Source organism: Triticum dicoccoides, chromosome 1A (genome assembly GCF_002162155.2).
Source record: "Triticum dicoccoides isolate Atlit2015 ecotype Zavitan chromosome 1A, WEW_v2.0, whole genome shotgun sequence".
NCBI lineage: Eukaryota > Viridiplantae > Streptophyta > Magnoliopsida > Poales > Poaceae > Triticum > Triticum dicoccoides.
In genome coordinates this window covers 570,172,166-570,198,092 of record NC_041380.1, presented here as the reverse complement: position 1 = coordinate 570,198,092, position 25,927 = coordinate 570,172,166, and the positions used below count along the sequence as shown (strand labels likewise).

General features: G+C 43.9%; 3 protein-coding genes and 1 long non-coding RNA gene across 11 annotated transcripts; 2 read left to right on the top strand and 2 right to left on the bottom strand.

The window, feature by feature from the left end:
* Window positions 1-1,196: 1,196 nt before the first annotated feature.
* On the bottom strand, window positions 1,197-4,454 carry LOC119291401 (uncharacterized oxidoreductase At4g09670-like). The gene is made up of 2 exons (XM_037570157.1): window positions 3,922-4,454; window positions 1,197-2,048 (listed from the first exon to the last, which is right to left on the bottom strand). Exons 1-2 carry the CDS (start codon window positions 4,414-4,416, stop codon window positions 1,428-1,430), a joined length of 1,116 nt encoding a protein of 371 aa, XP_037426054.1. The 5' UTR covers window positions 4,417-4,454; the 3' UTR covers window positions 1,197-1,427.
* Window positions 4,455-15,114: 10,660 nt separating this feature from the next.
* LOC119291353 lies at window positions 15,115-19,026 on the top strand. Of its 4 annotated transcripts, none has more exons than XM_037570108.1 (9): window positions 15,115-15,519; window positions 16,321-16,448; window positions 16,764-16,998; window positions 17,134-17,253; window positions 17,366-17,494; window positions 17,603-17,652; window positions 17,736-17,833; window positions 18,041-18,325; window positions 18,397-19,026. In XM_037570108.1, exons 2-9 carry the CDS (start codon window positions 16,379-16,381, stop codon window positions 18,925-18,927), a joined length of 1,518 nt encoding a protein of 505 aa, XP_037426005.1. In that variant the 5' UTR covers window positions 15,115-15,519; window positions 16,321-16,378; the 3' UTR covers window positions 18,928-19,026. The 4 variants fall into 4 exon arrangements, with proteins under 4 accessions (XP_037426005.1, XP_037425999.1, XP_037426014.1 ...); XM_037570102.1 differs by having other exon boundaries at window positions 15,115-15,524; XM_037570117.1 differs by lacking the exons at window positions 15,115-15,519; window positions 16,321-16,448; window positions 16,764-16,998 and having other exon boundaries at window positions 17,132-17,253; window positions 17,335-17,494.
* Window positions 18,915-25,473, bottom strand: LOC119291377. The gene is made up of 3 exons (XM_037570134.1): window positions 25,181-25,473; window positions 24,753-24,852; window positions 18,915-19,191 (listed from the first exon to the last, which is right to left on the bottom strand). The coding sequence occupies exons 1-3, from the start codon at window positions 25,445-25,447 to the stop codon at window positions 19,166-19,168; spliced, it is 393 nt and encodes a 130-aa protein (XP_037426031.1). The 5' UTR covers window positions 25,448-25,473; the 3' UTR covers window positions 18,915-19,165.
* Window positions 19,198-25,792, top strand: LOC119291387. 5 transcript variants are annotated; one of them, XR_005142396.1, is made up of 7 exons: window positions 19,198-20,364; window positions 21,041-21,161; window positions 21,264-21,585; window positions 21,677-21,747; window positions 21,841-21,903; window positions 23,946-24,085; window positions 25,184-25,792. It is a non-coding gene; the product is annotated as an uncharacterized LOC119291387 (long non-coding RNA). The 5 variants fall into 5 exon arrangements; XR_005142394.1 differs by having other exon boundaries at window positions 21,677-21,757; window positions 25,189-25,792; XR_005142385.1 differs by having other exon boundaries at window positions 21,677-21,757.
* Window positions 25,793-25,927: the final 135 nt, after the last annotated feature.

Genomic DNA, 25,927 nt, shown 5'->3' with positions numbered 1-25,927 from the left:
CGTCGGTGATGAAGGAGGCGGGGGGCGAGGGTTGCTTGTTGGCCGGGGGAAGGGAGGCCAATGTGCCACAGACCAGCGGGCCCGGGGACAGGAGTAGGCGACCGCGCGCGCGTCCATCGCGTGTCCGCGCCGACGCAAATCAGGCTCAAAAATGGGCCGGGAATGGGTCGTCCGCGGATGAAAAACGGACGCGCGTCCGTTTGGGTCGGCGCGTTGGGTCGCCTTTTCTGTCCGCGCCGACCCAAACGGACGGCCGCGGACGAAATGGGTCGCCCCATTGAAGTTGCTCTAAAGGACTATTTCTATACTTTCGAAAGAGTCAAGGGATGAAAAATATACGCATCCCTTTTATTTAACACAAAAAGAAATCATAATTCATGTTCTTCAGTACAAGTCATGTGTATGCGAGGGGGAAGGGTCAACACGGCAGCATCGATCTTCTGATGGGCCCAACTTCGTGTGCAATTTAAATCATAGAAATGCATTTTAATACTTCTAGAACTACACTTCGTGTAGCCACCAATGTTTTTGCTGAAGAAAGAATCAGTGCTCATCATCACTGGCTAATAAATACTCATATATAAATATAGTGTTTTCTACTCCCTCCCTTCCTAAATATAAGTCTTTCTAAAGATTCCAACAAGTGACTACATACGAAGCAAAATGGATGAATCTACACTCTAAAATATGTTTATGTACATCTGTATTTTATAGTTCATTTAAAATGTCTAAAAAAACTTATATTTAGGAACGAAGAGAGTAGTAGTATAGAAAAACAGATTTGCTAGCCCAACTAACACGCCATGATCAGGGTAACGTGCGTTGGTCATGACCACTCCCCTTAACGAAGGTTCATTGATCGAAGAGAAGGTTCACCTTCATACAAGCAGAGGATGAACATGGTGGGACACGTGTGGTACCTCGACACAGGAGTAAGCAACCACATGACCGACGACAAGGACCAGTATTCTGAGTTAAATCTCTCGGCTGGAGGCACGGTATAGTTCGGTGACGGGCGGACCATTGACATCAGAGGGCGAGGCACTATCCTCTTGAGCTGGAGTACTGCGGTCACAAGGTGCTCACGGATGTGTCCATTGTCAAATCAGAGAGGAACCATATACATGCAACACCAGCGAGGAACCTAAAATTCATTGTCAAATCCTGAGTTTAAGATGAACGGTAACATTAGTACGTGGACCACGCAAGCATCCATATTGCCAAAATATCACACAATAAATCCGTAGCAATATATGCTACCATTCAATTTGATAACTGCAATGTTGTCCTTAGTATGACGATAATAATTCGAGTTATCATTCGAATATAAGTAGTTTTGCGCTGCGTACAAGTACGATTTGAGCAAACGCACAACCTATACGCCATGGCCTGGAAGATCATCCGAATGACCAGCTACGTGTTGTATTTTAGCTCGCGACATCGACAAACTCAAACGCGTTGTCAATGGAAGCCTTCACTGCATCCATCACAACCTGCGTCTTCCTGGTGATGGCCGGCCACTTGCCCTCAGGCTTGGCGCCGGCGTCTCTGATGCCCTGCACCAGCCTGCAGAACTCCTTGACCATCAGGGCCTCCTGCGGCAGGTCTGTCGTGACGACGTGCTTGCTCGGCTGCGGAACCCATCCGGTGTGGAGCTCGGCGAAGTTCGACCTGGAGGCCACGCTGAACGGGCCGGACTTCTCCTCGTACGGGATGATGAAGTCGGTGACATGGAGCGTACCGTCCGTGCCGACGACGGTCAGGTCCATGGTGAGGTTGGCGAGGAACGAGCAGTGGAAGGTGGCCATCTTGCCGTCGGCCCAGTAGAGCGTCGCGCCACAGGCGATGAGCACGCCGGCTTGGTTCTTGACAGGCTCAGGGAGCGCGATCACGTTCTTCGGGAGCTCGTAGTCGACGGCCCACAGGATCGCGCGGATGCAGTACCACCCGGCATCGCCGAGTACGCCCAGCGCGTCGAGGTCTGGCTTCACCCTGATGTCATTCTGGAGGAAATCCTCGTTTGCTCGGAAGCTGAACAGACTGTTTATCTGAAGCAACAGAAGAAAAAACAATGGTTTATAGAAGTGCCCAAATTAAGTGAACGCAAACAGTTGTGAAGTTAGACTCATATCAAGAAAGGAAACATCACACTGCTAGAGAGTGCAAACAGTGATTGTGGAACCATGCTTATACCGGGTCACTGTAATATTTGTACTGTATTAGCCAATCATGATAAGGACTTTCAAGGAATTCTAGAGGACAACGCAGGATGAACAAAATCTACAGCTCAATCAAGAGAGAAGTCCAAGAAACAAGACATCGCTGTCCCTTGAAGTAAACTAAGCAAGGATGGGTAGATGTCATATTAAATTATTACTAATGGTGTCACAAAATTGTTTTGAGGTACTACACGATGACAGGTTCGTCTGAGGTGTTCCCGTAGTTCCAATTGCTAGTAACAAAATGTCATTCATCTTCACTGTGCTCAATAATTAGACAACTGAGATATCAAAAGCTAGATGACGTACCGTGCTTAATAACAGCTTCATTGATTATTTTGTACATAGGATTCGACGAGAAAATGGCATACGGATAGTTTGACGGAAGGAAACAATCGAACAAAACCTATATCTCAACTAAGATGATGGTATCAGGTGCTAGAAACACAATATGACTCGCTGCACATTCCCCATTGTCAATTTGGCAACTATATAAAGGTAGTTGTCGAATCTTGCCGAATGAAGTTTTCATCTCTTTTCTTTTCCATGTCCTTGGTTTCTGCAAACTGAAATTTGTCTTTTTCCTCTGTTATGTGAACATCCTAATTTCAAATTTTATCGTGACATGTGTTGTCAGTATAGGGTTGATCATTGTCAGTAAACATTTGCTCCAGTAGCGAACAATGAATTGGCTCTCCATACCAGATCGCATATTCATATAGTTTTTACTTTTTAGAAGAATTGTTGCAAAGAAGTGTAAGAACATTATGTAGCTATAGACAAATGAGATTAGTACTTTACAATGTAATTTTGCTGACCAAGTGATATTCCCTCACGCATACACTTTGGAACTAAATCCTTTTATCTTCCACCACTATGTCAGACAGAAATTCGGCATTCTTCAATAGGCAAAGTCACCACACAAACCAAATTCAGTAGCAGAGATTCCAAGCATACTAAAGTATCATGTTGTGCTGCTTCAGTGATGGTTGGGAGAAGGTTTGATGGTGAGTTTGTGCTTGCTGCTGGAAGGGGATACGAAAATGTTCAAAATCACTCAACAGCGGAAACACTTGCTTTCAGAGATGGGGTAACAATTGCAGCCAGAGAAGGGTGGCAGCAGATCAATGTTGAAACTGATTGCCAAGTGCTGGTTAGTATGTGGAAGTCTCGGAAGAAACAGAGGTCAGAAATCATGGGCATTCTCAGTCAGATTGATGAGCTCATTTTATCCTTCCAGGAGTTTGATCTGTCCTACTGACCCCGAGGGAGGCAAACTTATGTGCTTAGCATCATGTTAATGGTTGTAATTCTGGTGTGTGGCATGTCACACCTCTAGCCTTCCTTTAAGGTGTATTCAGAACGATCGTGCACTGGTGCATGATGAATAAAATGAGCTCTGTTTTGACTGTAAAAAAAGAAGTTTTTTGGCTACCAAAGGGCAATTAACTAGCCACTGCTGGCTGGATGCAACGACAAACTGCAGTTAGTTCAGAGTTCACTAGAGAATCTTTTGACGCTTAAGCAGATGCACTACAATAGTAAGTCAACCTGACAAGATCCACAAATTATTGGTAATGTATCTCCATCTAGGCCGGCTAGAACACAAATGCAATGGACCACATCAACAATCGAATAGTATTTATCTAGATAGTTACAGAGAACAAAAATTACAGCAAGAAATTCAGCTTGAAGAACTCACAACTCTGACGTCGCCGACGTCGGCGGGGAGGAGCTCGCGCATCTTGGCGGTGCGGGGGTGGTGCATCCACATGGTGGAGTCCATGAACTGGACGCCGCTGGCCTCGCAGGCGGCGAGGATGGCGTCGAGGTCGGAGGCGCAGAGCGCGGTGGGCTTCTCGAGGAGCACGTGCTTGCCCCGCGCGGCGGCGGCGGTGGCCCACTGCACGTGGAGGCTGGTGGGCAGCGGCAGGTAGACGGCGTCGACGGCCGGGTCGTCCAGGAGCGCCTCGTAGGAGCCGTGCAGGCGCGCGGCCGCGGGGAGGCCGTTGTCGGCAGCGAAGAGGCGCGCCTTGGCCTCGGAGCGGCTGCCGACGGCGGCCAAGGCGGCGGCGGGCGCGGCCAGCAGCATGGCCCGCGCGAGCTTGCGCGCGATGGAGGCGCAGCCCATGATGCCGAAGCGCACCGGGCGCGGCGGCTGCTCCTCCGGCGCCGGCGCGGGCGCGGCGGACGACATGGCGGGCGGGCGGGCGGCGTGGGCGCTGGGCGGGCTTGTGTCTGGGGTGTGTGGCGTACGACGAGTGACTCTGTGGGCTTTTTCGACTAGCTAGCCAAGTGCTCACCACCAGTAGTACCTGCAGAGTACCGACAGCCTCTAGGAGAGTGGATTTTTGGAACATGGTTGCATTGGAGGACTTTATTTTAAATAATTTTAAATCACATTTGAAATTTTGAAAAAAATCCGAAGAGAATTCTACATGATCATATGGATGTGGATGGATATTACACATGCGTAAAGTGAAATAAGTAAGCATGTGAGCTATGCAAAAATAGGAAATGACGATATCTAAATAGTGAATAATACATGCACTGCTTATCTTTTCAAAATCACGATTCTGTCATTCAGTGTGTAACTCACATGGTTACTTGTTTCAGCATCATAATCTTCACATGTGTAACATACATTCATATGAACGTGTGGAGTTTTTTTTAGAATTTTTCAAAACTTTAAAATATCATTTTGGCACTGTTCAAAATATGGGACTTCAATGCAGCCGTCCATCAAAGTGACTTTTTGAACCTCTAAGGCCGTTTAGTTAGTAGAAACATATCCCCAAAAGAAAACTACTCGTACAAATTGTACTTTTTTTTAACTTTGACGACCTTTATTAAACAATAGCGAAAAAACTAAATTTTGAACCGCATGAGTTAATCTATGGATCCGAGTAACCATTCGATCCCACTCATGATCTTGCCTTCGACTTTTCTGCTCGCCCTTATCAACCACGCCCAGAATTACGACCGATCTTCTCCCATGATTTAAGGATGGTTCCAATTCTCATTAAAGCAGAAAGATTTCTTCCTGTGATTTAAGGACGGTTTTCAATTCACATTAAAGCAGAAAGTTTATTTTTCGTGATTTAAGAATGGTTTCCAATTCTCATTTAAGGAGAAAGATACACACCTGATTTTTTCCATTTAAGGACAAAGGGATCGTATGTCTTTCTGCGGTAAAAGGATCGTCATAGGTGGGAGAACCCTCAACCTTTCCGCTGAGGATTGAGTAAGATAACCACTAGAATATTTAATCATTTATCTGAGTTTACTAATTGAGATCTAATTTATAGACATGTGAATCGCGCTGAAATATCTGTGCATTGTATAGCATTGTATCAAAGGCGGGCTTGGTGAAAGAGATGTGTTGAGGGAAAATGTGTAATGAAATCTTTACGGCAACTTCTATGTAACACCATGGTAACGTTCGACCCCGGGATATGTTGTTGACAAAAGATACCCTTAGGATAAAAGTTGTTCAACATCATACATCGGTAACTTCTGTGTACTAAAAAAAGCATGGTAATATACGCACAATAGATGATAACTTACTTAGCCCAGTCGTGGTAACTTTTTAATCCGGTGTAAAATTGTTGACCCCCCGATAACTGATGTAAATAGTATCATAATATACATACAACTGAGTTGATAATTTACTTAGTCTAGCTGTGATAACTTTTTGACCAGGAGGGGTGAGGGGATTGTCGAAAGATCGATGTTATGCATAAGATAGCCTTCCCCCGATCTGTGGACGACCCTATCGATCACACCATCCACAAATAGACAAAGTACAAGTCCAGCAATTTGATTGCTTTGTCGTCCAGAGATCGTTCACTAAACGTCGTGCGTGGAGTAGTTTCGTTGCTGAAAAAACACCCCTGATAACTCATGTGTAAATAGCATGATGATATATACACAACAGAACTGATAACTTAGTTAGCTTAGGCCTAGTAAATTTTTTACCGAAAAAAGTTATCGCAACATACCAACATGAGATTTAGTTTCCAAGGTCTCGGCGCATTGTTGCTTTTATGCTAAAATGACTTTTCGATCGGACCAACGGTTTGAGCTATAAAAAATTTTGAAGTTTCGAAATAGGAGAATCTAGGATGACATCAACTTCTTTGTCCTCTAGTACAGGTATGTATATATCCATGTGGGAGAAGGTTGGAGGAACCATTTTCTATGCCCCGTTAATTTCTGTGTCCATTCATGATGGTAACTTACCTACCACAGACGTGATAACTTAATTAGCCTAGGTCTTGTAACTTTTGACCCCCCCAAAAGTTATCGAAACATATCGTTTTCATATGAGTTTTGAAGGTCTCGTCGCGACGAATCTTATGTGAAAACGATTTTTCACTCAAATATGCAGTTTGAGCTACAAAGTATTTAGAAGTTTTGAATTCGGTGGAATCGCCACTGACATCAGTTGTCCTGTATACATGGAGTCATGCCTTACTTGTTGCGGGTATGAATATATCTAGATGTATTTTAGTTCTAGATACATTCATTTCTGCGACGAGTAATTTGAAACGGAGGGAGTACTTTACTAGATGAATCGTTTGGATTTTTATCTCTAAAATTTAGTGGTTTGGTGAACTATAATCATGTCAATTACAAGAGGAGAAACTTTCCTAATCCCCTCTTGTAAGCTACTCCCTTCATTCGGAAATACTTGTCTTAGAAATGGTTGTATCTAGAACTAAAACAAGTCTAGATACAACCATTTTTAAGACAAGTATTTCGGAACGGATGGAGTAGCTAGCTAGATAACTAACGGCTAATCTAAGCGAGCTGATGTTGATCCGTTCCTTTTTAAATTTACAAAGAAGAAGCTAGCTCACGTGTACGTGTAATAAGCTAGCGAGCGAGCGTTCATCACCTTTTCGCTCGATCATTTTCATTGTGGACGACTCGGCATGGCCCCAGAAGCCCCGCTGGACGTTGAATCCATGCCCATGCGCGGCGCCGCGCACTTCCGCGTCGACGACGCTGCCGTTCTGCTCCGTCAACCGTCCACGGGGATGAAGAAAGTTGTGGGAGTCTCTCACCGTTGTCGAGGTTCTCATGACCAACAAAGCTCCTGGCACGGGTGAACCGTCTGCCGCGTGTGCTCGCGATGGACGGAACAATCAGAGCGGTGGGAGATAATTACAACTACAGTACCTGTACTATCTGGCACGTAACAAGAAGGTCCTGGCACTCGTGAGTTGCTCCAGTACGGTCCTCATATACGCAGATACGCTCCAAAACAGTCCCCCCGTACGTATCAAGCTACGAACCAGGTTCGACGAGCCCCACGTCATCATGCGGGCTGGTCGACCGCACTGATTCTTAATTTGTAAATCGGCCCCTGCCCACGTGAGTGCGTCCAGTTTGAGCCCAACTGCTCCTTTCGTCTTCATCTCATCCTCCAGGCGACGGCGACGTATGGCGGCGCAGGTGATCGGCAACATCTAGGTGACGAGAGGCGTTCGTACCGGTGGGAGCTCGCCCGGCGGCGATGACACGTTGTCCGCCGTGAATGGCGGCATGTGATCCTATACGGCGGCACAGCGGTGCCCCTGTACTCAAGTATGGTAAGAAGATTGGATCACCATGGCTGCATTGGGCATGTTACTACCTCGATTGTCATTTACTAAGTCGTTTTGGTGCGTTCTGCGATACAATTTAGGAGATTTAGGCACACATTTGCTTTGGGTTTACACATATGATTAGGGTTCGATGTCCAATGGCTAAAATTTGAACTTTTTGTTGGTTTAACAGATGCAGGCACTGATTTCTGTACAATTGAGTTCATCCATGGTGGATCTTTCATGGGCACTGATGGTAATCTGTCATATCTCAATGGTCGCAAGGTCTGCTATGATTACTGTGACAGTAGTGTTGCTTGTATGGAGATGTTTTATGAATTAGTAGAGAAGGTGGGTTATGAGACTGCAGGAAGAATTCAAATCTATTTGTTGCTGCCTGGGATGCAAGTGAATGAAGATGGGCTCGGGTTGATTGCAAGCAATAATGACACAAAATGCATTAACAAGCTAGTTAGAGAGGGGCACAAATACCTGATGTTGTATCTTGTTCATGATGTTGCTTCTGGTGGAGGAGGATGTGATGACGTGTTAGCAAATCCATGTACACAAGCACCTGATGTGATCAGTCCTATGAAGAGCAGGATAAATGTAGAAGGGACAAGCAAGAGGAGTAGAAGAGGTACAACGGAGGTAGACGAGGAGTTATGTAGCGAAACTGATAGCGAAGACTCGGATTATGTTCCAGAAATAATTGATAGTGACTATGACCTCAATGATGGTGACGATGATTTGATCAACGAGGATGCAAAAGCTGTCGGTGATGAGAAGAAAGGGACAAGGACAGGGAAGGAGCTAGTAGAGGATCCTAACTCTGAGGATGATAGTCTTGATCTGCCTGAATCAGATAATGATGATGACATTAAGTTCAATTTCAAACATTTCACTGAAGTTGATTTGAAGGACCCCAAGTTCTATGTGGGGCAGGTTTTCCCATCTATTGCATTGATCAGACAGGCCATTAGGGAGTATAGTTGTAAGGAAAGGCTGCAAATAACATTTCCCAAGAATGACAAGACAAGGATTGGAGCTGTGTGCAATGGTGGTTGCCCTTGGTATTTATATGCTTCGTTTGACAATAGAACCAAGGGAATTCAGGTTAAAACATTTAAAGATGAGCACACATGCACAAAGAAGTGGAGTGTTAAAGCATTCACTGCCAGATACATTGCTGCAAAGTATGTTGACAAGGTCAGAGCAGATGATAAGATTTCTTTGAAGGGCTTAGGAGCAATGGTGCAGGAAGAGTGGAACATGAAGGTTCACAGGCAGAAGCTTTGGAGAGCAAGGAAAATAGCATTTGACATTATTTATGGTGATGATATTGCTCAGTACAACATGTTGTGGGATTATGCAGCTGAGTTAAGGAGGTCAAATCCTGGTAGTACTTTTTTGTTGCAAGTCGCCGATGATGGTCAATTCCAGAAGTGTTACTTCTCTCTTGATGCATGCAAGAGGGGATTCCTTATAGCTTGTAGGCCTGTAATTTTCTTAGATGATTGTCATTTGAAGACTCAGTTTGGTGGAGTTTTGTTAACTGCAATAGGAATGGATCCTAATGATTGCATTTATCCCGTGGCCATTGCTGTTGTGCAAGTTGAAAACACAGAAGCTTGGAGATGGTTCTTGACTATTCTTAAAGAAGATCTTGGCATTGTGGACACCTCACTCTGGACAGTCATGTCTGACAAGCAAAAAGTAAGTCACTTGTACTTGTAATATATGCTTTGGTAGTTTGGTTGCATTTCTTCATATTCTACTATATGCTTCGTAATTAGTAATTATTTAGCACTAATTTAATTTATTCACATCCAGGGTTTAATTAAGGCAGTGCGAGAACTATTTAAAGATTCAGAGCATAGATATTGTGTGAGACATATCTGGCAGAATTTCACAAAGAACTTTAAAGGAGAAGCGCTAAAGAATCAATTGTGGAGATGTGCTAGAAGTACTACTAATGGTCAGTTTAGAGAGAACATGGACAGAATGCTAGTTCTTAGTAAGGAAGCTCATGATTGGTTAGAGGAGTTAGATCCAAAAACATGGGTAAGGGCATTTCAAAAAGATTTCCCCAAGTGTGATGTACTATTGAACAACAATTGCGAAGTATTCAATAGGTATATTTTAGATGCAAGAGAACCCCCCATATTAACCATGATACAGAGGATTAAAGGACAGATGATGGGCAGACACTTGGTAAGCAACTGGAGGTGCTGAAATGGAATGGTACCATCTGTCCCAAAGTGAGAAAAAGGTTGCAAAGACATATTGATGCTGCAGCCACATGTCATGCTGATCCTGCTGGACTGGGCATTTTTGAAGTGCAAGACAAAAACAGGCAGTTCAGTGTGGACATATTGTTGAGCAAATGCACTTGCAGAAGGTGGGATTTAACTGGGATTCCGTGTTGTCATGCGGTTGCAGCTGCAAGATATGACAATATTCCACCTGAAACATTGGTCCACCCATGTTACTCTATTGAGACTTACCGCAAGGCTTACGAGCGCATAATCTTGCCGTGTAAAGATGTGAGTGAGTGGGAAAAAATGTATGGCAGACAAGTGCTTCCTCCCAAAATTAAAAAGAAAAAAGGCAGAAAGGCAAAGAACAGACGGCAACAACCAGAAGAGACTGAGGGTAGGGCAGGGAGGAAAGTTGGCAGAGGTGGATGTGTTATCCATTGTAGCTATTGTGGCACTGCAGGACATAACATAGGTGGGTGCAAAGATTTCAAATTAGGCCTAAAACCCAAGAGGAAGTTAAGAAAAAAGAAAGTTAGAGCAGAACCTGAAGTTTCCTCCTCCGATGAAGAATACGAGGCCATGACACAAGTAATATAATTGACCACAACCTCCATAATGTTAAATTGTTTTTTACATAGCCAGAAGCTTACTAATTTGTATGGTTTTTGTAATCAGGAGCAGAACATGCAAACTGAGGGTTTATTACAACAACAACCACCTACTTATGAGGCGGAGGTCATTACGACATTAATGGAAGAGGTATCTAATTGATTTCATAATTTTTATTACTACCATCTAGTTCATGACCGCAAGCTAATTAATTTTCCTAAATTATTATAGATAAATGTTGCAAGCCAGATCATAGAACCACCTAATTCAGGCCCTTTACCTCCATCTGCATTTATTGAACAAAATGTCCCAAGCCAACCCCCTGTTCAGCCAACAACTGCAACATCACAAGAAAATGTTCATAGAAAAAGAGAGGTGCTTGCACTGGCTAAACTTAGACTTGCAGCTGAAAAAAAGAGATTGCAGATCAGGCAAAGTTTGATGCAGCTTTGAACAAGATCGGAGAGGAAGAGCAAAAGATTTTGCAAGCTGCGGAGAAAAGGAAACAAGAGGCAACAGCAAAAAAGTTAGAGATTGAGGAGAAAAAGAAAGCTGTGCTGAGAGAAAAACAGTTGGCAACAGAAGAAAAAAGGAAAGAAAGGAAGAGAAAAAGGTTGGCTGAGCAGCAGGAGAAGAAGGCACTTGCAGAGGCCAAAAGGAATGCACTGCAAGCTAAAAAGATGCAAGCAGAGGAAGCAAAAAAGGTGAAGGCTGCGGAAAAGAAAAGAACTGCAGATGAAAAGAGAAAGAAAGTTGAAGATTCACTAAGAGCAGAAGAAATGCAATTTTTTATGATGCAAGAGGATGAGCAGGAAAGAATTAGAGGTTTTAAAGATTATCTTGCTCAAGGTGAGAATTCAAGGCAGCAGGCATGGGAGAAGCAAAATCTGCAGCAAGATACATCCAGGACACAAGATTGGGAAGAGAGAAAGAGACAATCAGAAGAATGGAACAGAGCACAAGCACAAGCTGAGGAAGGAAAGGAACAATCCATGGAAGGAAATCTCAGGTTGGCAAGTGAGGAGCAAAGGCAGGATGAATGCCAAGCAAAGCAGAGCACTCTGGAGCAGCCACATCAACCAAAGAGACCTTACTTCAGTCAGGGCAGGGCAGATTTTAAGAAACCAAGAAAAAGTAGCATGTTTGATATATTTAGGAAGTAGAGGATATAAGCATTTGACACATGAAGTGTTATGTGTTTTCTTTTCTTAAGTTGCAGAACTTCTTTATTTGCTTCCACCAACCTGTTAAATCTTGGTCAGACTAATCATGTTATGTTCATGATCATGTAATGATCAGGCAAACCTTGTCAAACTGAATGCTTTTGTTATAATGGCATATGATTTCTGCTATTTGTCTGTTCTGTATGAGAACATAGAAACATGCATGATTTAAATGAAGTTCAGTATGCATTGTACTCAACTAGTGGACTTCCAGCAAAGTAACAAGCTGACAAACTTGCTGCAATTCCCAGTAAATTTTATACAGCATTCACAAGATACAAAATTGCATCCATAAGCTACCAAACTTCATTACATAACATCCCAGTTCAACTTGATTACATAACTGGCCATATTTACATAGGATGCAACTTTCCAGGAAAAGGTAGCATATAAATTTCATTATATAGCATGCCAGTTTGGCAATTTTCCTCCTCCACTTGACATAGTGACATCCTAATTCACTACTATAGTACGTAATACAGATTGAGCCGTCAGCCTCGGCAGGCCCAGTGTATCCACGCTGCTGCAGATCCAAGTGTGTAAGCGATGTGTGCACGTAATGACGGCGGGCTGGCCTCCTCCATGCCCAACTCCGTCGGCTTGACGCGGCACTTCTTCGCGAGGACATCGAGCAGCACTGCCGGTCTCCAGCTGCCGTCGCCAGAGCACGTGGCTGCGCGAGTCTGCAGCAGGTCCATCGCCAGCGTGGGAGCGAGGAGCACACGCCCGGTCTCTGGCCGGAGGCACGGCTCGCCGTCGCCGCGGCGCCACACCACCAGCCACTGATAGCACCGCCGGCGCCGCGGGTGCGACGCCCAACCTTGCCGCGGCTGACGGGGGATCCGACGCTTCTGCCCGCGCCGTAAACGGGGCTCTCCGTCATGCTATCGAGAGGAGAGGAGAGGAATTTGGGATTTAGGTTGGGAAGGGAATGGGGAATTTTGGCCTACCGGTGCGCCTCCCCTCTGGTTTAAGCAGTTCGGCTCGACCAGTCTGCACGCGGTCTGGGCCTCGCGCGTACGAGCAGAGTAGCCAGGTTCGTATGAGATAGGTACACAGGACCATTTTGGAGCGTATCTGCGTATATGAGGACCGTACTGGAGCAACTCACGAGTGCCAGGACCATCTTGTTACGTGCCAGATTGTACAGGTACTGTAGTTGTAATTATCTCGAGCGGTGGTGATGAGATAGCTAGCTGATGGCTGTGACGGCGGTGGTGATTCTGTGTACGTTTCATATTTCATGACCAAGATTTACCAAGTTTCAAGATCCCTAAAAGCAAAAGAAACTTGGTGATTCCCTGCACGTTTTTTTATTTTTGGTTGCTGAAACTTGGTGCTTTCTTCACCGGTGCATATGAAATTTTGGCTATTGAAACTTACACAAAATTTTAAAACATGTCAAAACATATTGTCTTATATCAAATCCCTCGACACAAGCAACACGAATGTGAAAACGAATACTATATTGGATTTATCATTCAAAAAGATAAAGGAGATTTAAAATTAAAAGACAAAAGAAAAAACATGGGAGGTGGGATTGGTGGAGTTGTGAATAACTATGCATATGGACCCTATCTATAGTGATTAAGGCCTAAAGGACATGCAAAGGGCAAACCAATTTATGAATCACGAGGCAATCGGGCAGCCGCAAATTTGTGTACCCCGTTCCATGCGTGCTACAAATCCTCTCTCTTATGGACTGCATGCCTATGTCATCCAAACCCCTCGCCACCCCCTCCCCTCTCTTTTCTATTACCATGCATCCACGATGGTGTGAAATCAACACGCCATGGAGAAGCATCGTCGACCTCGCTCCAGGCTGGCGAACTTCTGAAACATGACCAGGATGAAGCTATTGATCGGAATCATGTCTTTGTGTTTTTGAATCAATAAAGTTCCTTTAGGATACTGAAAAAAACTATTTTCCTCCCGCTCTCGTGAAAGGGGTGCTAGGGCAAAGAACTCGTCCCCTCTAGGCTCCGTTGGCAAGCACATGGATTCGTCTCCCCTTCGCCTGCCGCTCCGGCGGTTGGTGGTGGGGAGGGAAATCTTAGTGCCTCGGCTCAGGCTAGTAGTTTAGGTCAGAGTTTTGCAGTCCTTCCGAGTTTGGACCCTCCTTGAGTTCTTCCATCGGGACAAATTCGGCGGAGCTCCGACATAAATTCCTATTGTCTCCTTGGTGCGGCGCGAGTCTTGGATTTTTCACTGGGCATGGAGACAAATCTGGCTTCATTCACTTAAGAATGTTTCAAGGGTTCTTCAATGGCGATGATTATGGCTCCAAGGCATTGGTCCTTTTAGGGCATGTGCACGAAGACTTCCCAATTGGCATGGACAATCAGGCCGGCTCCGGTAAGGGAGGGGCGACAAACGGCTCATTTTAACGGTTGTAGTGGTTGTTCGATGGTCGAAGAACCATGATGTAATTCTTATTATTTCAGGGATGATTTATATTTCTAATAAACTTTTATAATAGATATGATACTTTGAAAAGAAAACTCCTTTGCTTTGCGAGATTGTAAAAGCAGGAAAACCTGAGTGAAAAAGTAGGATTTACTTGCCATTTAAGATCCCACATGAACTGCGTAAAGAGATCTTGAAACGAAGGAGTCTGAAACTTTCTAAACGATTACTAGACGCTTACGATAAAAACTATATATTTTTAAGAAACCTAAGGTTTAGTTAGGCGACCTCAAATTAAAAAGTTTGTATAAAATGCCTAACGTTGAGCTAAATACATACTACATCCGTCCTGATTTATTGGTCCTTTTTGTAATTTGTGACAAATTTTGATCAAATAGTTAACTCGCAAAATGTTAATGCATGTCAACAAAAATTATACCGTTGGATTCATATTTGAAATAGTTTTCAATGATATACATTTTTATGACACGCGTGAACATTTTTTTAGTTAAATTGGTGTTTAAAATTTGGCACAGAATACAATGAGGACTAATAAACCAGGACGGAGGTAGTACTTCCTCGGTCCAGAAATACTTGTTCTAAAAATGAATAAAATGGATGTATTTATAACTAAAATAAATCTAGATACAACCATTTTCAGGACAAGTATTTTCGGACGGAGGAAGTACTGCAAAATTTACACCAATTCAAACGGGAGTAAGAAAAAAAAAAGCTCCTTCCCGTACTTATATAATCCTTTGGAAGGGAACAGGTAGGGCCTGCCGAAAGTCTTCGAGAGCGGTGAATGGGATGGGTGCGGTGGATAGGGGCTTGCGTTTGCGTGCGACCGGCCGGCCGGCCACCGGCCTCGGTGACCGCGCTCCAGAAATACTGGCGCGCCGCCCCCAGCCCATGCCGCCATGCGTGGCGGGCGAAGGCGCGAGTGCGCAGCCCACGCGGCGGCCATGCGCGCCCGCCCCGTCTGCCCGCCTCGCGTCACCGGATAAGGGAGCCCCACTCCTCCCCCGCTCCCGGATCGCCGCGAGTTCGCTTTTGACTTTGCCGCCCGCCCGCCCGCGCGCGCGCCCATCCCCCTCCTCTCGCGCCAGCAAAAATGTGGACGAGGGCGTCGTGATCTGATCGCCCTCAACTGAACGGAAGGAGGAGTCCCAAGGAAAGTGGCGACCTGCCTGCCAAGAGTCTCTCCGCGGTAAGGTACGTGTTCTTGGTGTGCGGGCTATGGGGTGCGCTCCCCGTGCTCGACGGAATTCCCCCGAGAGAGACAGAGAGATCCTAGCCCTGCCGTTCAGCTCTTTGGTCTACTGGGCGCAGCAGCAAAGGGGTAGCCTTGCTGCTGAAACGGCAGAGTTTTTTTTTTCTTCTCCGGGGAGAAGAACGGATTCCTTTCTCATTAGCTACCACAAATCGAATGCATTGTTCACTGGCGTGAATTCTTTTCGAGCTCGCGTGGGCAGTATACAGAGCATTCAGTCCTTCATGGTGTTGCCTGCTATGGTTTATCTGCTTCATTCAGCTGTAATCTTTTGGTGTTCTTGCCGAGTTATGTGGCAGTAGAAAACCACGACAAAAAAGCCTGAAGTGCAACTAGTGTCGGCACTATGAAAGGGGCTACTTTCCCGCTGAAATGGTAATGTTTTTCTTGCGGAATGGAAAAATGACTTCCTTCCTCGCTAAATCGTTACGAGTTCATTAGTATGACCACAAGGAATGCCGTTTCACTAAAATTGCAGTAGATTGATTTCGTGTCAACATGCGACTCTAAGCTTTTGGCACTCTAATTCTGAATTATGTATGTGCTAGAACCTTCAAGAGAAAAACAGAGCACCAGAGCACCAGTATTACCACTCTACTTTAGACTACCTAGGATTGTTGCTATTAAAGACGCCTTGCCTGATGCTATGACTGTATAAGGAGCGATGATATCGTGTCAACGGCACACACCCTCCTCTGCTAGTACATGCTGACTTGCTGATACGATCCTGTTTTCTAGGGCGAAAGAGAATCAGCAAGAGTGATATGCTCGCCATTATTCGCTATCTGGAACTCAAATGGAGGACTATTTTGAGCGCATCCTAAACCTTGCTTGGCAGTTACGACAACACTTGACACAATTCATAGGTACCAAGCTCAGCCTACAATGTTTTGATCGATTTAAATCATCAGGGAAACAGACTTGCTGATAGTACAGTACACATTGCTGTCTTGTTTATTTGTTGATTCTGAATCACCGTTTTGTCAGTTAACCTTCTCTAGAGCAAACTTATTCTGGCATATGACTTTGTTTCTTAGATACTTAGGTACTAGATACTAGCAATAATGTGTTTCATCCACTCTAGAAGAAATCTGATCAAGATGGGAGTTTTCTGTACAGTGTTGTTTCTGTTGAGTTGTTTTCCTTTATTTTTATGTGCTGGTATTTTTTTTTCTTCATAGAAAATGTGTTTGGGTGCATTGATTGGATTCCTCAACGGCATGAAGTCCAATTCTCTGCTTACTATGGAGGATCATTGCCTGACACTGGAAGATATGTTCATGGACAGAGTTCTGCGTTGTCCATTAGCAATACCACAGAAGAGTTATCCATTAGTAGTACTACAGAAGAACAGGCTGCACATAGGATATCTGAGATCACAATTTTCAGAAATGGTGTATCCGGAATTTGTCAAAGGTTTAGTATTCCTGTGCCTTCTTTAATAAGTTAAAGTTAATGCTTGCATATAGTAATATTTCTTATCACACTAGCTAACCATGTGTTTTGATCAATGCTGTTTCTCACGTCCACTTTGCAATTTTGTGCTATCAGATCATATGCTAGCTGGTCATCCTATATTTTGCGTGGCTATAGATTGGGGGAAAGATTGGCACTCCATTTGCGAGGGCTGTGCAGTCTCTTTGTAAATGAGATTAATACCAAACTAACCAGGTTGGTTACCTTTTCCTGACTTCCAACTTCTTTGTGTTGATCCAAGTGCTCAAGTCCATTCAGTGAAACTTCTGTTCGCAGATGGTTGCTAAGATCTGGTGCATGCTCACAGGTCCTTGCACCGTTTCTGGACAACATTACAAGGCTCTTCTGAAGATATAGGGTGGTTGCAAAGAACTCAAATGTCGCTTTATTCAGTTGATGGCACATCTCGCTTTCAGGAGCTTTTGCATGATGTCAGGTGAACTGTTTTCCCTGCCTAGTGAAGTGTCAGTTAATAAGGAAATGGCATAGTGTTTAGTAGGAGTATTATTCAGTTATTCTTTTGCATTGCGTTGTGTTTTTTCAGAAATGGCATGCATTACCTGCCTGATACACTGGTTTACTTGCTCATCCCTGGTGAGACATCTTTCTCAGTTTTCACAGATAACCTTATTATGTCGTCGTAGCTTGATGGTGACTCGCAGCGTTCCTCTATGCAGGCCTTTTTAGCAACCACAGTCCACTTTACTTTCTCAACACTAAAAGATTCTTTTCAAGGATGGGGCTTACTTGCCATATTGCAAAGATTCATAGTGAGGTAATTCAGCTCAACAGGGTGGCATACAAGATCTTTCTAGTTTGTCGACCTATATTTGTTTCGTGTTGTGCATGTGCCGTAAACCAAGGAATGTCCGTCTCTTTGATTCTCATATCTTCCTCGTATTTTCTGCAGTGTATACTTTACAAGTTTGTGTTTCGTTCTGTCACCCCCTGTAGGTCTGCACTTACCTTCCATTTTGTTCAGGCATCAGTGGAGAAAAATGCACGGGAACTGAAACTATACATCGAGGAGCTCTACTGGGGATCTGGCAAACAGGTTTTGCTCCTCGGACATAGCAAGGGCGGAGTCGATGCGGCTGCCGCACTCTCGTTGTACTGGTCCGAGCTCAAGGGCAAGGTTGCCGGTCTGGCACTGGTTCAGAGCCCGTATGGAGGCACCCCAGTGGCTTCCGACATCCTTCGAGAAGGCCAGATCGCTGACAGGGAGACGAGGAGGATCATGGAACTGATAGTGTGCAAACTTATCAAGGTCTGTCTGTGTTCCCTTCATTTCATTACATTTCATATCATGCATATTTCCTAACAAGTGGACGAACGCAGGGCGACATGAGAGCTCTGGAGGATCTCACGTACGACAAGAGAAAGGACTTCATTTCCAGGCACAGGCTCCCGGTGGACGAGCTGCCGATCATCTCCTTCCACACGGAGGCCAGCACTGCCCCGACGGTGCTCGCGACGCTGACCCGCATCGCCCAGGCCGAGCTCCTCCCGCTGCTCGCGGTGGCACCCCTGCCACGCTTCCTGTCCGAGTATGCAGAGTCATTGCTCGCTTCTCTGAAGCTGCCCGTGGTGATGCCGGTGTCGGCCGCGATGGCGGTCACCGCGCTCCACCTGCGGCTGCGGTACGGGGAGAGCAGCGACGGCCTAGTGACGCGGCGCGACGCTGAGGTGCCGGGGTCCGTGGTGGTGCGGCCCGAGCGGAGGCTGGACCACGCGTGGCTGGTGTTCTCGACACGGAGCAGGCGCCGGGCCGAGGCCGACGCCACCCAGGTGTGCGAGGCCCTGCTGGCCATGCTCGTCGAGATCGGCGGCAAGAGACGCCGCTGCCTCATCGAGGAGATCGTTACTTGAATTATCATTTCTCTCTCTGCTTGTTTGTTGAGCTAGAACTTTCGATATGGAGTACAATTACAGATTTTTTTTTACAGCAACAAGACTTTATTTCTCAAATGATAGTGGCAGGAACTGTGAATCTGTCTTCATCTTCAGTTAGCTGTAGCAGCACACCTTCAGTTAGGCAACGGCTGAGATGATTCGAGTGAGTCAAGGAACATGCCAACACCCCTTGCAGCACCCCCATGACAAACCCTCAGCGAAGTTGCTCCCCTTGCACACCTTCAGTTAAACATCACTACTATCCATCAGGCTGCTAGGATTAGCATTATATGAGTTCCATCAGACTGTCCAACTCCTCTCCAATTTCAGTTATCTACTACCACTATAAAAAGAAAGAGAGGGGCAGATCCAAACAATCCCACCCATCCATCATCAAGATCTAATGACCCTTAATCATTTTGTGTTTAACTCTACCAACCACGCATTAAGCTACTACAATCAATCTATCGCTAATCTGGCCCGCACTAACAAAACCGGTCGCCCGCACGACCTCCACCTTCTCCTCCCGCACGACCTCCTCCTCCTCCCGCGCCGTTCGCCTCCCACAGCCTCGCGCCGAGCCACGGGAAGCCGCGCCCCTCACCGCCGCCTCGCGCCGCCGGAGCCACGGGAAGCCCCGCAGGTCGCCGGGAGCCCGCCCCCGCCGCGCCGTTCGCCGCCTCCCCAGCCGCGGGAGCCCGCCCCCGCCGCGGGTCGCCGCCTCCCCAGCCACGGGAGCATGCCCCCGCCGCGGGAGCTGTCCCGCCGCGGGTCGTCGCCTCCCCAGCCACCGGAGCCGCCCCGCCGCGCCCGTGGAACTGCAGTACTTCTTCCCCGTCTTCCACTTGGGCTCTAACTACGGCCTCCGCTTTGTGCACTCGGACGCAATCGCAGCCCCACCATTGCTAGCCTCGCCTCCCACCAGGTAAACGGCCCTGCTTCATCAAGCTCTGACCCTGCTTCTTCTCCTAACTCCGGTCTCTTTCTTCTCCATATTCCAATCTGTTCTAATAGTACATCAATCCAAGCAACTATTTTCAGATCAATTAAGGAATCAATCTTACGATGGCTGATGCTCAATGCAGCGGAGGATTACAGGTGTATTGTCGGTAGTTTCAATTTAATCGGGTGGTCGTCATCACCGTGAGGCCGCCGATGTTTTTGTAACCCCCTAAGTTTGATGTTTTAAAGTCAGAGTTAGTGAAGTTTGGTTGCTTATAGCTAGACGAGTGAGCTTAAAAGTAGACTTATTGTTGTGGTTGTTCAAAAGTTTTTGTTTCTGTTCTTGTTGTCTATGCCCTTTACACATTGACTGATGTTTGTTTCTGCCATCTGAAAAAGCCTTTTCTACCACAGTGTTATCCCTCGGCGTCATTCTCAACAAGCACCAGGACATGGCTTTGTTTCTGCCAAGTATGTATATATAGAAAATATTTATTCTGCAGAAATTTGCTAATTATTACTATAGCTTTGATGCCTACTAGACCAAATCAAAGGCAGGTGCTTTGTTTATCAAGTGAAGTAAGTCAAACTGTTATAGTAGGAGGATTATCCTAACATAACAGTCTTTATTTGTTTCATAGAAATCATGTACAGTTGGTTCAGACAACGCTTAGCATAGATCAAGTTCAGTTGCTCTTGCATTCTTAGATCGATGTTAAAAGGCACATTGTGATCTCATAACGAGCGTTCTAACTGTCATTTTTAAAAACAGAGTCTGCTATTTTCCGAAACGAAATATGAGAAATCAAACCGTATGGTTCTCTAATTTTATGGTACTAAATTTAGATATATTATAGGCACTATTATGATAGCTTCATTTAGTTTACATGAGCATGCCAAGCTAGATGATATTATAGGCCTTTAGGTGTTGCTATTCTCTATTGTCGGCCACATCTTAAATTGTAGTTATTGGTGTTGTTCTTAAGCACAACCCAAAATGATGTGCATCAATTGCATATTTTTCTAAACCTACCAAATTTGACCTGTGCTAATTTTTTCCTTTTAATAAAATAGGTTCACCTTCAAATTTGTATTTTTTGGTTTTTCCTTCTATACTAAATGTGTTTCTGAAAGAGGATGTCAACAGAGCATACAGAAGGAGGAGAGAGCAGCAGCGAGAGAGGAGAAGTTAAGAACAAGACACATGCTTCAGATTAACTCCTATTTCTGAACCAATATGCTTTTGATGATTGAATTAGATTAAAAAGGTATACATTTCTTCAGATTAACAGATTCAAATAGTATGATTTCGGAATGCAAATAATTCTTCCATATGTTTGACTACAATGTGTTGTCGTGCAAATATGCAGAAGGATGACCTCGGTTTTGGGGACTTGGTTTTGTGAATCGGTGTGTTATATTGACCAAATATCTTAGTATTTGTACAATGCGGCAATATGGATAGACTTGTCGCTGCTTTTACTGGATTGATATATCATATTGTATGTATAATTATTCAATACATATATACTTGCAACAACTTCTAATTGTAATTTCTTCTCCACCTACAAAGATATATAGAATCATCTTACATATTTTCATGTTGATACCTAATTTTCATATCCATACTGTTGGGGCGAGCTAAAACTACAAGGCCTCACAGTGCATAGGGGCATACAATAAAGTTTTCAGGTTTGTCCCTAGAACTATCATATCCAGACAAGATATTTGCTTGCAGAACCACCAGAGCTGAACCTTGTAGGTAATTTTACATGGTGTACAGGTTGACCTTTCCAACAAGTATTAACATAATCAGTGGCAGGGCGCCCATGATCATCTGTGATTTGCATTGAAGTGAGATAAGGTTTACTCATGTTTTCATATTTTGTTTCTCATTTCTGATTTGCTTGGTTGATTTTCAATTCATGTTGTTCGTTTGACAAAAAGAATCGGGAGAGGAAGGAAAGAGAGGAGGAAGCATAATCTTGGGAGTAAGGAAGATGCTGACAGGTACTTACCATCTTCCGTTCATTTCATCTTGCGTTTGGATATGAAGCGGTGGCATAGGTGTGACGATAGTCATGTTTTTGCCATCAACGAGAAGATGTGAAGAGTGATACAAAGTATGTTTTGTTATATGGAAGAGTTACATCTGGATGGAGCATCAAACAACGTAATCAAGTCGTGCATGGAACTATAATCCAATCATATAGGCATAGACCATATAGGCATAGCCGTGTTTTCAGTTTTTTAATGTATAGTGGAAGTTATGTAAGTCATTTGAAATATTAATATAAAGAGTTCGTTAGGGATGTTTGATGTGAACCATGTGAACATATTCCCGTAACAAAATAATCTGTGTGAACATATTTGAATGGTGTCATCTTCAAACAAGACCTCTATAGTAGTAGGATTTCCTTATTTATTGTAAGTCTAGAAATTATAGAATTATATTTATAAATTATAATATTGTATATGCAAGGAGCACTTCAATGATTTTGCTTAGCCCTCATAAAATTGTGTATACAAAAAGTTTCCTGTGCTTGAAGTATGTTTTTGCGCTATTTGCATTGATCAATATGTGGCTTGCATGTAAATGATCATTAGAATATTGCTTGCTTTGCATTTCTGAGGTGAGGCAACAACTTTGAATAAAAGATACTCCCTCTGTAAACTAATATAAGAGCTTTTAGATCACTAAAGTAGTAATCTAAACGTGCTTATATTAGTTTATGGAGGGAGTATATATTATTTAGTGATTTTCTTGTTCAGATTTATACCACGTAAAAACTGAATAAGGATCAATTTTATTTAGATACGTGCATTTGCACGTGCACGTTTACTATAACAGGAAAAGGTAGACAACATCCAGGAAAAGGTAGACTCGGCTCCTCATCTCATGCTTCTATGAATTTCTACTTGCTAAATCTAGCAGATGCTTCTCTGAATTTCTACAACCTAAGTTTAGTAATGCTTCTCTGAATGTTGGCCTGCCAATTGCTATTGTATTGCAGTCTTGAGAGTACTGTATGCAATCCATTTGTGCCAATGAATTACCACATTTTTATGTTAGTTTTAGGCCATTTGAATGAAGGACTATACAAAATCTCTATGACAATTGTCAATCTACAACAATTCATTTTGTGCAAATGAAATTCAGTACATGCCTCTCTAAATATCTGCAATACAATTAAGACAAATTTCTTCTTATATGTTGGCCTGCCAATTGGTATTGGGTAGGGTACCATGCATGCATGTTTTTCAAAGCAATGGAATGAGTTTAAGCTGACTCTGGCAACTAAGGGTCATGTTTTTTGGCACTGAATATATTATCTGGGGGTTTCCTTTTTAATCCTACGCTTGCAATACAACCATCCCGAGTTACCTGTGAGGCTATGACTCTACAAAGCTTAAGCTGGACTGCAACTACCTCTGAAACGACAGCAAGTAATATATCTAAAAAATTGGTTTTACTACAACAATGTGGAATATATAGCAAAAAGCATCAACCAGCAGAATATACTACTCTAAATGCTTAATATTGCTTTTCTATAGTAGGCTTCCTTGGTTTGTAGTGGCCAGACTAAAATATCACTGTCCATGTGAACTTTACTCTGTTTCTAAGTCAAGTTTTGAACAACTTAGTGGATAGTTCAGAGGTTATATTCTTGATAGTTGACATCTGAAACAAAAGAAAATAATTCTAGAATGATATTTGATTTTGTAGACATCCAACTAGAAAGCCACTTTACAGCGATTGCCACTAAAATAAGCAGAACCCAGCCGTGTGCATTTTCGTACCTATGATTTAATAAAGTAAGCAAAACCCAGCCTTGCCAGAGGTAACCTATGATTTAAAATAAGTAGAACCCCGCCTTTTCTGGCCTTGACTGTGCGCTTTCGTGGTTGTGATTGCTTGAAAGGGGTAATCCATGTGTCTGTAACATTGTTGTCTAAATCATAGTGCTCTTAATATTGATTTTGTTAGATTTCAGCACATTATAGAATTTTGTCTGCCGTTCTGTGATTAACGTTAAATGCTATTCATGCAGCTTCTGCATCCACAAAGTCCATGTTCAGAAAAGGCAAAAACTAATCCTTGAGCAAGCTTACTCCTGCAAATGTTGACCATCAAACAATCCTCTTCATGCCCTGTTGAAAATAATTTCTCCACCCAATGGCATCTATCGAGGTATCTCTAAAGCCAATGCATTTAACTTTGTGTGTAATAGCGTTGGAAGCACCCAAGTTTGGGTCCTCTGAATATCATTGTGTTACAGACACAACTCAATTTAAAACAAAAATTATGTTTTTTTACTACTTCTGTAGAATGTAAATTCTAGAACCTTTAGCCAGTAATTCGGGATTGGTTGATACAATGAGCCGCCGAACCTTTGCTTCTGATTATTTTGTTTAACATGTTCAATTATTTGTATGTCTTAAATTAACAGACCTCAAATTTTAGCTGGGGTTGCCAGTTCACTAGAAGCACGACAAATTATCTTCTAAAAAGTAGTAATACTGTTAAATGGTATATGGTCCTGATGAAGTAGTAATAACCTAAATTTAGACCTCTCTCTCATTATATCATTCTGAAGTAATGACCTAAATTTATAATAGCCGTAAGGTATGAGTTCTCCAGAAGTTTTTCATTGTTACACTGGAATCAACTTAATCGAACGTCAGTGCCAAATTAATCTACAGATTGGCTGTATGTGTGGAATTAGATTTATTGTGAAACTTGTACTGCCTGAATGTGTCAGCAGGAACTAATTTAGATAACAGGTGCATCTGAACAATAATTCTGTGATATTTCAAATATCAGACCGACAAGATGAGATATGAAAAAGAACATCAACCTGTTGACCTTTTAAAATGAGACTTTGAAGCATCCTGTGTTAGACCTTTGGTTCCTCTGTCATCATCTAGACCTTTGAGTCTTGTATCATATGGAACCCCCTGTTGGTGTCCAGTGGAGAAGGGACAAACATTGAGTACATCCCAATTGACAAACATTGAGTAATGTATGAAAAATGCTTCAGTTAAAATGCAATTCACTCAGTATTTAGCTTGTAATAAGTACTCTTGAGTTTTGTTTCATCCAAATCAGATACAGAATTCCATCATAACAATATAGCAGATTAGGAGGCTTCTAGAATGAAAAGCTTGGCTACAAAGCACATGAGGACTGAACAAACAAAACCTAGCTTTCTTTTCTTCATATAAACTTAGTACTTCAGATAAATCGTTCTGCTATATGGAAGTGAGACCTAAGCCCAAGACTTACCAGAGCAGGTTGGGCGGCAGCTTGGCAGCCGGAGCAGGCTTCTATACCTCGGTGTTCTAGGCCGCCGCGGCCAGGAGCTGCGTCGGGCAGGCTGGCGTCGTCGCTGAGGTTGGACACCGGCGGCAGTGTCGATACAGGGGAGACCGGAAGCGTTGGTGGCAGCGCGAGGTCGTATCGGAGGTGGAGGCTGCGGGGCGAGCCGTGGTGGGGAGAGGATGCCGAGGGCGAGCCGTGGTGAGGAGAGGAGGCGGCAGGGAGAAGCGACATGTGCGAGGCTGTGAGGTGGGCAGAGTGGATGCTGTGCGGTGAGAGGACTGGATTTTTTCTGATAACTAATGCTTTTTTTTTTTCTTGAGAAACACATCTTTATTATTTCTATAAGTGTGGCTACTGTGCGTGCCGGCGAGAGAAGTGTCAAACAGGCCCAACAAGCGAATGCCCGTACGAGCCTAGGTAGGTCTGGAAGCGGCTCACTCCTCTCAAGAAATACAGGAGCTGATCTAGAAGACAAGTGAATCCTCTTCGCACAAAACGGGTGCGTCCTTGCATCCAGCAGTCTGCCAAAAAAATATACATATTTCACATGATTATATATAATTTTTGTTTGAAATATATGTCTCATTTTCACAAAATAGACTTAAAAAAGGAATTATGTTCATTGCTATGAAAATGACGACCTCAGTAAGCATGGACACAAACATGACGGGTCGGAGGTGCATATAAGTAAGAGAAATATATTTTTCTATG